Source organism: Scomber japonicus, chromosome 11 (genome assembly GCF_027409825.1).
Source record: "Scomber japonicus isolate fScoJap1 chromosome 11, fScoJap1.pri, whole genome shotgun sequence".
Taxonomy (NCBI): Eukaryota; Metazoa; Chordata; class Actinopteri; order Scombriformes; family Scombridae; genus Scomber; species Scomber japonicus.
The window spans coordinates 20,778,986-20,795,375 of NC_070588.1; the positions used below are offsets into that span (position 1 = coordinate 20,778,986).

Below are 16,390 nucleotides of genomic sequence, written 5' to 3' on the forward strand. Positions count from 1 at the left end.
GCTTCTCCTCAGCAGCATAAAAGAAAAATCAGTTATATTAAAAGGACTGAAGCTGAATAATCTGATTGTAAATGAAGCAGGAAAAGAAGCAGGTCGGCTTGGCTGGCACAACGGTTTTCATTTGTTCGTTTGTGGCAAACAGCCTGAGTTTAAAGTTCACTCTCGGGGTGAGTCATGTTGAATGAGTGTCGGAGCTCTTTGTGTGAGGATGTTTACATCTCTTATCGAGGACATAGACCCCGGCCAGCTTCACATCTGACACAAAACAAGCCTGTGTGAGCTGGGGCCCAAGTGCTGCTCTCAGCTTGCACAAGTGTGCTTGAAATCCTGTGAAAAATGCTGCATGGATGAAAAGCTTTGCTATCACATCTGTGTCTGGCACCACTCTGAACCTGCAGACATGCCAGTTTGTAAATACCTTCCTGGTATTTTGTTGTCAGTAGTTTTGAAGAGAACACAGAACCATTCATTTTCTCTCTCTGACTGTGTCTTGGTACCCAGTGTGCACAGTACAGATGCACTGCAAGCTGTGTTGTAGAGTGCTATCAAATGTTCATTTAGTCAAATTTTGATCTAAATAAAAGTGGTATCATTTAATTTTTCTGTGATCATATTTCATGTTGTGAAATTATGATGTACCATGTATTCACAACCTAACATATTTTATGTATAAAATTTGAATACTTACACATGATTTACATGGTAAAGTGTGCTGATTGTTTGTGTTTCTGTGAAAGAAAGTTGTCAGTAAAGCTGTGGTGGTGATTTCATTGTGTATTTTTGATAAGCAACGATAATAATATAGGAAGGCTTTGTCCAAAATACACACACACTATCACAAATATTATCAGACACAAATGATATGACAGACAACTGATATTTTATATCAAAATGAATCTGGTAAAAACAAGTTAATGCAAATATATACGGGGGCACAAAGCCAGTTTATCTTATCTGCAAGTTTAACAGCTGGGCACAAGACATCTCCTACGTGACTATGAAGTTCATTTTCAGTGTTTGTGCACTGAAGAATCTAAGTTTCCACATCACACTTGTGTACCTTGAATACTGGAACAAGACTGGCTCCAAATTAGCGTAGCACTCTTAGGATGTTTAAATGGTGTTATTTTACTCTAAAGGGACAAATATAGAAGTATATCATTTCAATGGCATGTTGGCCTTACTATGATCAGCGTAGTATAAACATTTGTCTGATTTTACTTTTTGACTTCATGAGTTGTGTAATGAAAAGTGTAGGTGCAATAAGCTGTGCAACGTTACCCTAAATCTCAATCTTTGTTATCTATGCAGTGTTTTATATTGTATCGTAATTTTTGTTGTCAGTTCTGTCCTATATTATCTCAAATTATTTGAATTGTAATAGCAATAAACATTTCAATTTCAATTTAACAGAGGATAGTTTCAGCAGTAAATAATTGAATGTGTACTTGTTCATGTAATAACTTAGTATTCTCCAATTAAAATAGTGCTGTAGTAGTAAGATTATGTAGTTTTTGCCTTTTTGTTTCATTTGTTCTCAGTTATTCTGCTAAATTTGTTTGGAGACACACAGGGCTGCTCAGCAACATGACAAATATATATGTTTTTTTTTTCAAATCAAATTCATCAAAACTTTTTCTTTATTATTATAACGCTGTATGCATCTTCTCTCACTGGTTTCCTCAGTGTGATAATTAAAATACACCTATGTAAGACTTTTCAAAGTTTTCTTTATTCAAATAGTACTTGAGCAGTGCAAATAAAATCTGCAAAACAAATTCAAGGTACAGTACATACATATAGTACAATATCAACAACAGACAAATACAAAGTGAACCTGAGTTGCAGAGTACTGAGGAAAATAATAAGACTGTTGCTCCCGCTCATTGTTACATAATAATTCTGTAGTTGGCAGATTGTAAAAAATATCTTGGCACTGATAAAAGTAAGTCCATTCACTCAACTCATCATGCTCAACAAATAAAAACAGGTGCATACACACAAATCCACATACACATGTGCACATTTACTTCTTAGGATTTTGCAGCCACTGTTGTTTTTTTTTATTGGTGTGGTTATTTCAGTGAGAAGAGCCAGACTTCATGTGGCTGATGGCAGAACAGTTAGCCCCTCCTGCATAGCAACAGGACGGTTTGAACGAACGGACTGGCAGTGCTGTGCTGTGCAGGCCGAGGCTGGGAAACCCTGTCACACTATGAGAGTGTCCCTGCTCAGTGCTGTGCTCTGTTAAAGAAATACACCAAGAGCCATGCATTAGAGACTTTGCATTCATGCCCATGCCAGGTTAGTTCAGCGTGGTGCGTGAGTTGTCAAAGGTTGATTGTGATTCACAGAAATCATGCAGCTCAAGCTGTGTTTGTAGGAGTGACTGTTATACTGATTTCTTAGAGAAAATGACACATTTTTGGGAACATTTGATAAACCAGAAAGTAAGCCGTTGCAACACTGTTATGGTTACAAGTATGGTCAGGTAATACATATCTGAATTAAACACACATACAGGTAATATACAACTGCTTATTTATTCCAAATGTATGCAAAAATGTTACAGCTACTTAGATAAAATAATCTATATCGGAAATTATAGGGATTCAGTGTGAGACCATAATTCTTTGTGTGCAGTATTCAATAGACATGTATTTATGTACAAATACTGCAAAACCTTGGCAAATATGAAAGAATAGGCTGCTGTTATTCTTTTTTTTTTGGACTGTCAACAAATCCCATAATAAACTAATACTAAAAAAAAAATTTTTTTGGCAGATTTTTGCCTTCATAAAATAGAAATAAGTAAGAGGAAAAATTAAGGTGAGAGATAAAGGATGGATGTCCCAACTGGACTCAAACCACGGACGTTGTAAACCACCAGGACACTCCAGAATTTTATTTTAAGACTCCTTAAACAACAAATGATTTCAATAAATGTTACTCAAACAAGAGTAAATAGTGCATTTGTCAGGGGATGTTTTCAGTTAGGGATTACTACACATTTTTTAAGCTAGTGAATGTTGACTCAAAAATGAGCATGTTCATAGTGAAGGAATATGTCACTGAGTGCAACAGACTGGTTCACTGATGTGTTTTTAGTAGTTCTGGGAAAGCGATGTAGATCTTTGCCACAGAGGAATAACATTATCAGGCTTTAAATACACCAAGCAGGGAGCTCTGGTGCTTAGAAGTGAAACCAATGTGCAAGAGACTTAAACCTGCATTCTTTCTAATGGACAGCAGGGGGCAATGCCAGAAAGAAGTCCCATTGTATCAAAGTCTATGAGAAAATGACCTTCTCACTACTTGATTTATTGCCTCAGTAGGCGGTTTCCTAATGAGCTTATGATCTCCATCTCTAGTTTCTAGTCTTTTTCAATACAACATGATGTCCATTTTGTAAATTATGGTCCCAATTAGAGTAAAAATAGATGATTAAGCAGGGTATGCTTTAGGGCGTGGCAACTTTGTGATTAGCAAGTCGTTACCACAACAACATTGGTAGCAGAACTATGTTGTTACTGCATGAAACTTCATGAAAGTTAATTGTAACATTTTGGTCTCCTAATGTCTTGTTCTGAGTTTGGCTGTACCAAGAGACCCTTTAAGTATGTTCAGTTTTTCTAGTAAGTACATTTTGTTTTAATAGTTTTAAGCCTCTTTTTCACCGGCTGAAATTAGCATTAGCCTTATCAGTGATAAGACTGTAGATCCCATAACCTTACTTTTAGGGTAAGCTCCACCCTCTTGTCTCGTCACTTCTGGCTCAAAAAATCCAAGATGGCGACAGTCAAAATGCCAGACTCAAGGCTTCAAATTGATCCACAAACCAATTTTTGATACTTAGACAAAACCTCTTCAAAGGTTATGGTCAGTTGGTTTTGATGTTTCAATGGGATTTGTTGACAGTAAGAAAAAAATATAGAATATCACCTGCTGAAGAGAAGGTCCTTTTCCCTGTTACAAGTAACTCACCAGGTTTCGGCTCCTATCTCTCTCCTCTCTGCCCCCCTGTAGCGTTTGGCACTTCCCCTGGTGAGGGCGGGTGTAAGAGAAAGGCCTTGTGGCTGGTTCAGTGGTTCTGTATCTCTCTGTTCTAGGAGGTTCCACAGTGCGGTACCGGTCTGTGTTCGGGTCAGCCCTGCGGTACCGCTCCGCTTCCAGCTCAGAGTACGGAGGCAAAGGGTCCTCTTCTTCTGGTCGGTTGCTAGGCGAACGGCTGTGGTAACTATCACTGCCCTTGCCCCTAGAGCTGCCTTTGGAAGGAGTGTCACTGTCCTCATCCGCCCTCCAAGCACCTCTGTTTCCTCCCCGCCCCCTCGCCTTATTCTGCAGTACAGTGTTGAGGAAGGCATCATCATAGCCTCTGCTTGGGGATGAGCGAGAGGGACGATCACTGTCCCACGTGTCCCTTCTCTTTTGTGGTAAGGGTGAGGGGCTTCGGCGGCCCCAACCATCATCTTCATCTCTATAGGAACGCCTGGGTGGGCTATAATCCCGTTCGTAAGCTCGGTCTGGAAGCTCAGCCCGACGGCTGCGGTTGTCATAAGACCGAGCAAACTCCTCCAGCTCATCCAAAGAGCCGGTCCGCCCTCTCCTGCTCAGTGTCTTTCTCTGCAGGTGCTCTGAGCGAGGGTTCCACCTAGAGCAAGAACACCACACACACATGCTTCAATATCTGCCTGTAAAGTATTTGATGGAAATAATGTGAAATTCAGACCACACTCTGCAACTAGATCTGAAACAATTGGTTGATTGGCAAATTTTCTCTTCTGGCACAGCACGTATGCAATTTATACTGAAAACAGTGGCAGATTTATCATCAATATTTTCACTAATTTCCTCTTCTGGCATATATGAAGTAACTGAGTGTGGCTCTGATCAATTATAATGGTAATTTTCTGACAATTTACAAAAAAAAAAAAAAAAAAAAACCTGTGGAAAGGATCAGAAAATTAATTGATGTAGCTATCCAAGTTACCTCCTGTCTAGTTCATCATCTGAGTGGTTGCCTCTGTCTTGTCTGTGCCTGCGACTCCGGGGAGGTGGAGCAACTCTGAGTGTGGACTGGTCATCCAGGTCTGGGATGGACGGCAGTGCCTTCATCTTGATGGCCTGATAGGTGTGTCTGAAATCTGTATTACCTCCATCATGAAGAGAGCTCAGCTCTGATAGGCTACTGGCTGTTGGGACAGATACATCACTGAAGAGACCAGTGTAGAGGCATTTCTAAATATCTCATAAATTACACAATTATAACTGTGAAATGATGCAATTTAACATTTCATAGAAAGATAAGTCACTTAATCTCTGGTTTGTGGTTGCGTGGAGTGTACACAGCATAAATAGGAAGAAGTCTTCATCAACACCCAGATGATTACTTTGTCAAAACGGTGATTAAAAGAACTAAAAAGGAAGCTGAATGTGTGCTATTTTTTCCTATTTGTCCTGTCTGAATTCCCCTATTAGTACCTTACAAGACTTTCATGTGCATTTGCCTACTCTGTTGACCAGTACTGTATAATCATGAGTACTTATAGTATAGCTGATTGCCAATTGTACCCTAAGCAAAAAAGATTTGTGACTGATGTCTGTGCTAAAAATTGGTGTGGTTAATTTTCTTACTGCCAACAAAGACCAAAACCACCAAAAAGTTGATACTACTAACAACAATACTACACTAATAATAACACACCAACACATGTTATGTTCCTACATTACAATGAACATGGGCACTGTAGTTTAACTCAATACACTATACAACATCCTCCTGCTATAAATATTCACAACAGCACAAAATGTGTATGAATAAAAAAAAGTCCCCAGAAAATACATGACAGTAGTGTAAAACTATTGTCCCCCCAAATGACTCAGGCAACAACAACAATAAACTATACATTTGTGACATTTTTTAAGACATCTTCAGTGGGAACCAACGGACTTAAGGCTGAGAGTCAACTATTTAGAATTAGCAATTAGCAAGTTCATGGAATTTCTTGACAATAACAAGTATTACTAGTGTCATGCTTTAAATGTGTACAAGAAAAAGTAATTTTGTACCTCAGAGCACCTCAAACATAATTCAACAGCTTTAAATTAGTTTGTAAACTAAAGCATGAAAACTGAACTGCAGGTAACTGCAACACCACTGACCTCTCATTGATGAAATAAACCTTAACATGAGTTGAACTGACAACAAGCAAACTTAAAAAAGGTATTTGCTTTTGCAAGTGGTCATGGCATCAGCACGACAATACACAAATGTTCAAATACAGAATATAACAGACTTCCTTTTGAAACAGACAGATGTTTTTTTCACATCTCAGTGAAGACAGTTAGATGTTATGAAATTAATGCAAGTATTAGATGGAAACTGGCGCTACTTAATGTACACAAACCATGCAAATGAAACAGACCAGACACTTAGACCAGACACAAACACATACGCACTATCACACTGTCACACACAGGTGACAGAAACTGCCCTCATCTGCGCAGGCTTACGTTTGAGTGCAGCCATCTTGGCAGAGGGAAACTGACCCAGCTCCTTCTCTATGTAGTACAGAACTTTCATTGAGTCCTGGTCTTTACTGCCTTTCAGTCGATAACCACTGCTCACTGTGGATATGGACACACACACATGCGCTCACAGACATCATCATGCAAAGATTGGACAAACATACACACATTCATACAAATCAAACAAACTTAAACATATTAGCATGAGATGAATAGAACAAACAAATGTAGTAAGCATGCATATGTAACAGACATTAATGTTATTTCTGAAGGTAAGAGACGTCAGATGAAATGAGAGTTAGTTGAGTCAATGGTTTTTGAAAGGAAGTAACGCTGTTATAGAGCTTCATTCTGATGTTTCTACACTTACAAACTGTGTTGTTTACACTCACCTCCAGCCAAGTTATTCCCCATTGAAGGGATAGAGGCGATATTTGGTTCCACATGCGTTGAAGGCACAAGAGGAACCACAGCAGGGACCCCAGGAATGTAGTAGGGATACACAGGCATCTGAGCAGGCTGAGCACTCTTTGCCATCTTTCCTGCCTCATATACTGGACAAGGGAACAACAAAACTCTAAACCTTCCATGCAGAGTAACTGCTGTCAAGTTGATACCAAGAACGTATGTTAAAAGAAATCATGTAGTTGTTTGTGTTACTCACAGTGTCGTGGACAGCAGCAGGTTTCAGGGCAGCAGCAGCAGCGGACGTAGCAGCAGCAGGAGTGAGGGCAACACTGGCACCAGCAGATGCCCAGCAGCAACAGGAACAAGATACTGCCCAGGACTACAGAGCCCACAAACGCCCACTCTGCAACACAGACAGTTTAAGAATTACAATAAAACATAAGGTGCTCTGCCCCCCTAACTAGACGAATAAAATCAGTTTATTGGAACAATATCAGCAAATTGGCCATTAAAAAACAGATAAAAGCAGAAACACACATGACAAGTCATAAAAAAGATTACACTGTCCAATTCTAGTCTTGATTTAATAGCTTGAGCTATCATTCATATCAGTTAGAATAGTTAATTGTAGAGGTCTGGTTATATTGGGGGAAAAAATCTGGAAAAATAAAGTTCTATGTAGTCAGATGATCAGATAGGTTTTACACTCATGTTAGCCAAATTTGATTTGGAAAAGTAAATAAAGGTGACTTTGTTACCCAAATTGTCAACTGTAAACATCCACTTCAACTTTGACCTAATGTACTTGCCGTAGTTGTGTACACATGTTTTCTGTGTGATAAGATATTGCCAGACATTTCCGTAGTGCTGGCTTTCAGTTCATGTCAATAATGTTGTTTAGCTAATCTGGCAAAACTACTGACTCAAGGCGTAATAAATGGCAATGCTCCTCTAAAATCATGTTGATTTTTCTTTCTCCTTTCGGTGGTGCATCCAAAGAACACAAAGCAGTATAATAGGACACTTCAGGCAAACCCGAGGGAACTTCAAGCAAATCTTATCCCACATCACATCTCTAAAGCATCTAGACCCTGACGACACACTTCCTCAGGGTGTGCCAAAAAGCAAAACCCACTTAAGCCCCCTCACTAAGTCAGCACATATCCCCTATGGAATTTAAATCATAAGCAGAGGTGAAGGATAAGAACTGAGAGTCTGTGATCTTTTGCTTTAACCTTGCATTAACCAACTGACTGTGTATTTAGTTCATGTTAGATTTGATGCTCCTCTGACTGGTCTGGCAGCTGGTGTTGTTATTGTTTTCTCTTATTCTTATGTTAGGTTCAGTGTACATTTGTTAGTCAAAGAGAGTTTTGATTGGTCAGTGAGAATAAAACAATAGAAGGCATTAGAGAAGCTAAAAGATGACGGCCAGTGAGTTTAAAGTGCAGGTGAGGTGCCGTACCTGGCATAAAATCCACATCAAACTCAGGTAGGATATCGTCCGGCTGACCTGTCCTGCCTGCAGAGAGACGGAGAGCACAGGTGAAGGCCAGCAGAGGAAGCAGGAAGCAAGAAGAAAAAAGGTCAGGCAAATTAGAAAATTTGGTAGCAGAGTGGCTGATTGATGGTCATGCACTGATTAAGAAATGAAAGAGACAAACTTTTTACACCATCAACATTGGCAAAAATACAATAATGGAGCATTAATGTTTAGTTATTGTGTATTAAATATTCCTGCTTGGATAAATTTAACTATTTTGTGTATGTACAATTTTAAGATGAATGAGCACATTTTGTTTAGCTAAGTGAGCATCTTGGCTGAATAGCAATGTTGGTTCATCGTGGGTCCACCACTTTGGCCTGGAGTGAAATATCTCAACAATATTTAATGGATTGCTGTAGAATTGAACACATTAGTTATATCAAGGGTTAACACGGAAGGTCTTAGTGATCCTTTGGTTTTAACCACCGTGAGGTTGACTTTTTGTTTTTTTTTGTAAATAATATCTTAACAACTATCTGATGGATTGTCTTGAAATTTGATACAGTGATTCATATTCCCCCCAGAATGAATTACAATAACTCAATGTCAGCATGCTAACAGGGTAACAACATGATGATGAACATAAACATCAGCATGTTAGCTAAGCAGACTTTGACATTTGATTTAAAGCTGCTGTACCAATGCAGACTCATGTTGCCAGCATAACTGTAGACTCTTGTCTGAGTTATCACATGATTCACTGATATGTTTTGGTGTCCGGATGTCATGCTACTAAAATATGATGGCATAGAGTTTCCTAGAAGTGCTTTCAGAAATACTAACCTGTGAGCATAAACATAAGTCATGTACACCAGGGTTCAAAGTTCAAAAGTCAAAGTTACTTTGAATCTATTTTTACCAGGAGGCTAGCCGTGCTATGTTTCTGTGATGCACACCACACATGTGCCTCTTTAATGGTGTTAAACCTGCACACAAATCAATTGATGTAGATGCCAATCCACACATGCTACAAGCATACAGAGACACAAACATATAGAGATGTGGCAAGAGAGGCAGTGTGAGAATACAAAGAGGGGGTTTTGGAAACTGGGGCACCTAACAATTAAGGACAACAATTTACCATGGGAGCTCATCAAAAAAGAAAAATAGGTCCCACAAGTCATATCATTATGAAACAATGCCCCTTTGTGCTTCGTATACATGATAAACGGGTCAAAATATAAAATGCTCAAATTTAAGATGGTTGACAAACTGTAAAATACAGAAAATATGAATATGACCTCAAATCAGATGGCAACAGGTGAACTGGAGCAAGTTTTTACTGTATTAATTGTGAGGTGGTAAAAGACTATAATTATGGCAAAGACCTGTCGCTGTCTGATCTGTCTGACTACTGGGGTAGACTACTGGCTCCAGAATGTGCTGAGCAGACTGTTACTATGGAGGGGGGAAAACAGTGTACCATCCCCACTGATCAAAAAAGTAATCTTGTTCCACGGGCCTGGCACAGACATCTACATACCATGAACTCTGTAACGCAGAGTAACCTGAGAAAGCTCAGGAGCTATGCAGCTCTGAGAGGGAGGGAGGCAGTGAACGATGCAGGGAGAACATGGCAGGGCAAAAACTAAGGATAGGAGTAAAGTGCAGGAGAAGATTTTGCAAGGGAGAGCTATGGGAGTAGAGAAAAATGTGTCCAAATGAAAAATGAAACCAGAAATTAGAGAGATGGTGAGAAAAGCACCACAACTTGTTGCTTAAATGAATATGCACTTTCTTGCTGCCCGACTAACTCTTTGTAAGAAAGCGAGTTATAGTATTCCCTAAAATATCCAAGTATCCCTTTACATTTTTAAGTTAGTGTGTCTCAAAACTGCTTCAGGGCCAGATACATGCTTTCTAGCTCTGGCCAAAGTTAAACTTAGTCCCAAAAACTGAGTCCTGTCATTCACACAAGCCACCGCTCTTCTCTTCTGTAAGCCGATTATAATCAGATTAGTGCTCAGTGCAGGAGGGATGTATGTATGAGAAGACTTTAATATATTGTGAACATCAGGTAAGTTAAATTTACAGCAGAAAAAAATCATTTTTGGTAAAGATCACTTTTATGTTCAAGTCAGAGTTAAGCCTGGCTCCTTGCCTTTCCTGTGTCTCTTCATGCCTACAGCAACCCTTAACATGCTCCTCTGAAATAGCTCGTTGCCATGGTAACAGCTTAAGGAGTGGCTTACATTTTTGGCAACAACAATCTCCTCAATGTCTCCCAATGGATGGACAATTACTTCAAGATCTACATACAATGAATCTCTGGCCTTTAACAATTAGCTGTTAGCACAGGTTTCAGCAGCCGTGTGTAATCATGAATCAGCGACTAACACTCCTGAGGGAATAAATATAACATGATCACACAAACATACTTATAAACATAAAATCTCATACAAGCTTTTGAGCCACACACCCCTGACATAGTGTCTAACTGACTTAAGATGCCGCAGACGGCCACGTCAGCTCTCTAAAGTGTGCGGTTGGCTAAACAATAGAGTCTGTCATAGAGGATCAGGACCATGTAAAGAGGAAAACACCATTTGGTCGTCTCCATGGAAACGGCTGTATGGACACTTTGGAACGCAAAGACAACAAAAAGGGTATTTCTGGAAACCTTTGCAAACATATAGAAAAAGAGTGCACTGAGCTTTAAAATACAAACAAACAAACATCAATAAAATTGTAGCCAGCTCATCCCGATCAAGCTCAAAGTCAGTTTGTTTGAGTCTTTATGTCACTACTTCGACTGAGATGAAATGTAGCCATACCGAGCACCAGTAACTCCAGCTGGCCCTCGTTCCTCCCCTCCAGATCGTCAGCGACAACGACTTTACAGAAGTACACTCCACTGTCGCCCCACTGCAGCTGCCCGATCCGCAGGTCCGCTTCTGCACAGAGACAAGAAACCAGGTTACAAGTACTGCAGCAGGTGACAGAGCTAATGATCAGGTTCATAAAGCAGCAGGCAGTTTATGAGAGGATCACTTTGACAATCTGAACTATAGTCATTACAAAATAAAATACTAATTCTCTGTCTGATGTTTTGATGTTTAGGTTGATACCTTTTTTACAGTATCATATATTCTTCAAATATTTAGAAATGTTTTAAGATGTATATAAAATACATCAAATACATAATAATGTGTGTCTAATATGGTTTTACACAACAAAATGTTAAAATATCTTGTTGAAATCCTTTTCTCACATTAAACAACCTAGAATCTACTGTTTGAATATGCAAATACTTTTTATTTCAAGAGTTAAACAGGTGACCACAAGATGTCTACTTACTTACTAACCCTAGTCCACTCTGTGTTTGTGCACTGCAGGCCTCAAGTATCTACATCACACTTAAAGTCTGAGAAACTTTCATTGTTCAGCAGGTAAATGTAGTTTCAGTGTCAAACATATTGTTCTTCACAGTGAAACTCAAACTTCTGAAACTGAAGTTAAAATAAACAAAACACATTTTTGACATTGTTAATGTGTATTAATGCATGCATGCATCCATAATTTATCCATTCATAATCTCATAGTGGCTGTCAGTAAGAAATGACTTCATTATTGTTTAATCCACAGATGATCTTTTAGGTTGATAGATGATGTTTTTTGGTCTATAAATTGTAATCATGATTTACCAGAGCCCGAGCTGACGTCTTCAGAAAAACCACTTAAATGATCTCTCACTTATTAAAGGCCAAGATTAATCAACAAATCATATAAGCACTAATATATGTCATGTTTTTGTATTGTCATTTGCATGTAGTAGCTTCAGTAAAACAGATAGAGAATACACAATGTTTACATGTGAATAACAAGAAAATCCTAATCCTAATTAACATAGAGATTACCAACATGTATTCCTGGATCATTCTTGTTACTGTATTTAATGACGGCAGGAGCCCTTTGTTGACACGAGACAGCTGTTTTGTCTTGATAAGGCTCGAGGTTTAAAAGGAAAACAGATAAATGGGAACGAGAGAAAGGGTGTTGTGGTTATTTGCCTACACTATTATGAGACAAAGACAAAAGAAGTTTATTTGGAGAACAGGAAATATAAAGCACAGTCAGCTCTGATTCCTGTTTGGGGATGACTCTAAGAGTACAGTGGTCAAGCAGCTGCGGCAACTTCCCTAAATTCATCACTTTTTCAAAGAAGATAAAAATCATCACATTACTGTTTATGATGGCAATGTCTCTGCCTTTGTAGTGCTCAGCCAGCGTCATGGAGGCTCCCTGCGCCGAGGCAACGACGTGAACTGTGCGGCTGTTGTCGGAGCACTCCAGGTGGGACGTGGAGCCCAGGTCAGAGGCTTGGACGCCCAGATTCTCAATGAAGGAGTCTTTGGTGCGGTCTCGACAGTAGGACTTGTACCACCACTGCACCACCGGGGTCTGGGTGGAGGCCGTATGGTACTGACACGGGAGGACCACGGACTGGAAGAGCATTGCAAAACGCTGCTTCTCCCGCATTATGACGTCTACGCTATCACACACACAGACTGACAAACACACAAGGACATAGAGAATAAGGGCTGTGGTTAACTTTTTTTTTGTAAATAAAATCAGCCTGACGTGTTACTCCATGACACATGATTTGACTATTCAAAGCCATGAGAGTGTTACTGTGAGATAAAAGCTTGTGCAGCCAACTTCAAACAGCAACAGGTATTAACACTGAGAAACTCCAGGTTCACCTACTTCAACCTACGGTAATGAAAACAGGGAACGCACAGGAAGTTTTTTTTACACCCCATAGACAACGACAATCATCAGATAGCACACTATATTATATGTAAAATGTAGAAAATAATTTCCCAGAACCCAAGGTGATGTCTTTGAATTGCATTTGTTTGTCCAGGCATCAGTTGAAAACCCAAAGATGTTCAATTTACGATACAAAACAGAGAAAAACAGCTGGAACCAATAAACATTTGGCGTATTTGCTTGATAAATGATGAAAACGATGAATTGATTATCAAAACATCACTTCATTATCTGGTCTCACTTCATTATGTCCCCTTTGCGACAAACAACAAAGGTTTAGTAATATTTTATAGAATCGGGATTCGTTAATTTAATCTTCTGTTACAGCCCTGAATGTGTTATATTGAAATGTATTTTACCCTAATTGATGTAAATGTTGTGGCCATAATGTTGGAAGTGCTTCTGTAGACTGCAGTACTTTGATCTTGGGGTTCCTAATAAACTGGCAACTGAATGTAGACAAAAACAATTTAAAGACAGGAAATGGCTGATGACAAAAAACAGCTGCTTCTCTTCTTTGTGTGTGTGGATGATTCATGAGTGTGGAGGACTACACCTGGGAGATATTTTGTGTAATATCAAGAGGGAGTGAAGACGGGAACAGAGATTAGGTGTGTGTATGTGTGTGTGTGTGTGTGTGTGTGTTGCTCCTCTCTTGCGTGGTACCAGGGTCAGGGGGGTTAAATTCCAGTGTGTGTGGGGGGCTGGGGAGGCCTGTGAGGAGGCAGAGGATTGTCATCACAGAGGGGAGGAGATGGAGCAAACAGACGCTCGTGGGTGCTTTCTGCTGTACAGCTCCTCGTATTAGGTTAGGGTGGGGCAGGAACTCGCTCCAAACATTTCCCAGAAGACAGGAAATCAAAACAAAAGCAAACCAACTAGGCTGCCTCTCCTTCAGACCAACAAGAGGAGCATACACCCTGCATTTATCTAAAATTGATGCATTTCCGTCTGATATGAGCCTCCATGCTGCATCGCTCTGAGGTTCAAACTAGTGCATTAATGACTGATCAACTAAAACCTAAACGAGGTTGGTCATATGAGTATCATCAGGTGTTCAGCCGTTGAGAAAGTACACATTGCACCGCACACTTCAGTGAGCGATGGTGGTGATTCAGCCAAATGATTTTTTCAGGACAGGAGCACAAAAAGAGGGGAGACCGAGCTCCTACATTCCTCCCACTAAAGAACTCTGGTCTTCCCTTTGTTTCTTTTTTTCATGGACCAGTCCATTGTTAGGCCTGTGCTGCAAATCTCCCCCCCCCCCCCTCTGTCCCACTTGAGGAGATGAGGGGGGGTTGGAGGGGTGGGAAGATCACACACTCCCAACCAATGGGAGTATCAGGCCTGGTCCAGCTGGGTGTGAACTGACCAATTAACTGCTAGAGATTTAAACCAAACCGTTACTCCCTGAATACAATCGGTTCGAGGTGAGAGGAGACGAAGAAATACAGAAACCTCTGGCTACATAATTTCAAAGTGATGGTTAATTATTGTTTACATGCAGTTTATATCAGGTGTGACTCACTGTAGGCTAATGAACAGGTTGAAGAGACAGCAGACTGTGTTTCCCACTACCTGCATGCAGACCAAAGGCCTCACTTCAGCATTAGATTACCTTTTAACCAATGTCTGGCTCTCTCTCTCTCTCTGTTTCTCTCTCTCTCTCTGTGTGTGTGTGTGTTTTGTGTTCGTGTCTGGTAGCAAATGTATTCCAGGTCAGTGCTTTGCTGCATGTTTCCTGAACACGGACCGACTTTTCCTCTCCAAAGCTGTCACATTTCCTGCCTTTACTGTGTAGTGCATTCCTTCACATTGACTCATTAGCTCAACAAAAAACCCCACACTGATAAGACTCAATATAGTCTCCTTTTTTGATAAAGGATATCACCACAATTTCACAAGAACATTTGTAAAAAAAGAAAAAAGTGAACATTTGTTATAAGAGAACATTGCTAACAGGTGTACCACCACACTCAGAATTCAAGCCTTAAAGAAACAATGGTGCAATACTGGAGATACCAACTTGCAGATTTGCAGTAATTTGTGTATTTTACAGCACTTGGGTATATGTTTATTATCAATAAACCTGACACCTGTTTTCATGACTGATTGATTGTTTTGTCTATAAAATGTCAGACATAGTGAAAAATCTCTGTTATTATTTCCCACTGTCTAAATTATAACAGCTTGTTGTATTTGATCATCAGTCAAAAGGTCAAATATAATAAGTTATAAATGTCAAAGAAACATCAAACCATCACACTTGAGTCTTGGATCAGGGAATGTTCTAAAATTCCCTGATCCAAAAAAAATACTAAAATGAGACATTGCTTATCAGGAAAGTTGCAGACAAATTAACTAATCTTTGCAGCTGTATGAAGTGCAGCACTATCATTACACATTGTACCCCAAAATACACCCTACAATTAGGCCTTCATATAGTAAACTATGGTGGACTGTACGATAGAGTATATTGGTAACATATCTGAATAATACAACACAAAATAATACAATACTACATAAAAGATAGACTACAATGAATACCGGAAGGATTATTGTTGTCCCATAAACCCTCTAATGTGTTAGTAATTCATTAAAAATGGGGCATACCATTACGATAATGGGTCCTCCATCTAACATAATTACACATCTAGCCAAATTAATATATAAAAAAAACAGCTGATTAAGTTTTCTGTAACCTACACAAATACGCCCGAAGCCACATAGCTTCCTAGGATAAGTAGTTGAGTTTGCATTGGATCAACCTGTTGCGCTGATGCAGCAAATACATTTTAGCTGTAGAGAAAGAGTCAGACTTACCCAGCGCCCCCACTAAAACACCCCACCGGTAAAAGTTCATGATATTGTCCGTTTTACAGGAATAAGCAGGTTATCTCCGCATGTTTGTCATCCTCGCTGTCCGCCGACTGCCGCTGCTGCCAACAGGACCCTGACTGCGACTAACGGGACTGTACCACTTCATGCAGAGGTGAGTCCAGCACACACACACACACACACACACACACACACACACACATATACAGACACACACACACGCTCGGGATACTAAACTCGGTGTGTAGCAGGGCTAGTGCAGGTGTCACTTTAGTGTGAGAGCAGCAGGATATTTCT

At 39.8% G+C, this 16,390-nt stretch overlaps 1 protein-coding gene across 4 annotated transcripts; it reads right to left on the reverse strand.

Moving 5' to 3' along the window:
* Nucleotides 1-1,710: 1,710 nt before the first annotated feature.
* LOC128367759 (immunoglobulin-like domain-containing receptor 2) lies at nucleotides 1,711-16,233 on the reverse strand. 4 transcript variants are annotated; one of them, XM_053328401.1, is made up of 10 exons: nucleotides 16,079-16,233; nucleotides 12,667-12,990; nucleotides 11,257-11,376; nucleotides 8,402-8,458; nucleotides 7,193-7,339; nucleotides 6,921-7,082; nucleotides 6,514-6,627; nucleotides 4,991-5,192; nucleotides 3,985-4,651; nucleotides 1,711-2,244 (listed from the first exon to the last, which is right to left on the reverse strand). In XM_053328401.1, the coding sequence occupies exons 1-10, from the start codon at nucleotides 16,116-16,118 to the stop codon at nucleotides 2,209-2,211; spliced, it is 1,869 nt and encodes a 622-aa protein (XP_053184376.1). In that variant the 5' UTR covers nucleotides 16,119-16,233; the 3' UTR covers nucleotides 1,711-2,208. The 4 variants fall into 4 exon arrangements, with proteins under 4 accessions (XP_053184376.1, XP_053184377.1, XP_053184378.1 ...); XM_053328402.1 differs by lacking the exon at nucleotides 8,402-8,458; XM_053328403.1 differs by lacking the exon at nucleotides 6,514-6,627.
* Between the last annotated feature and the right edge of the window lie 157 nt (nucleotides 16,234-16,390).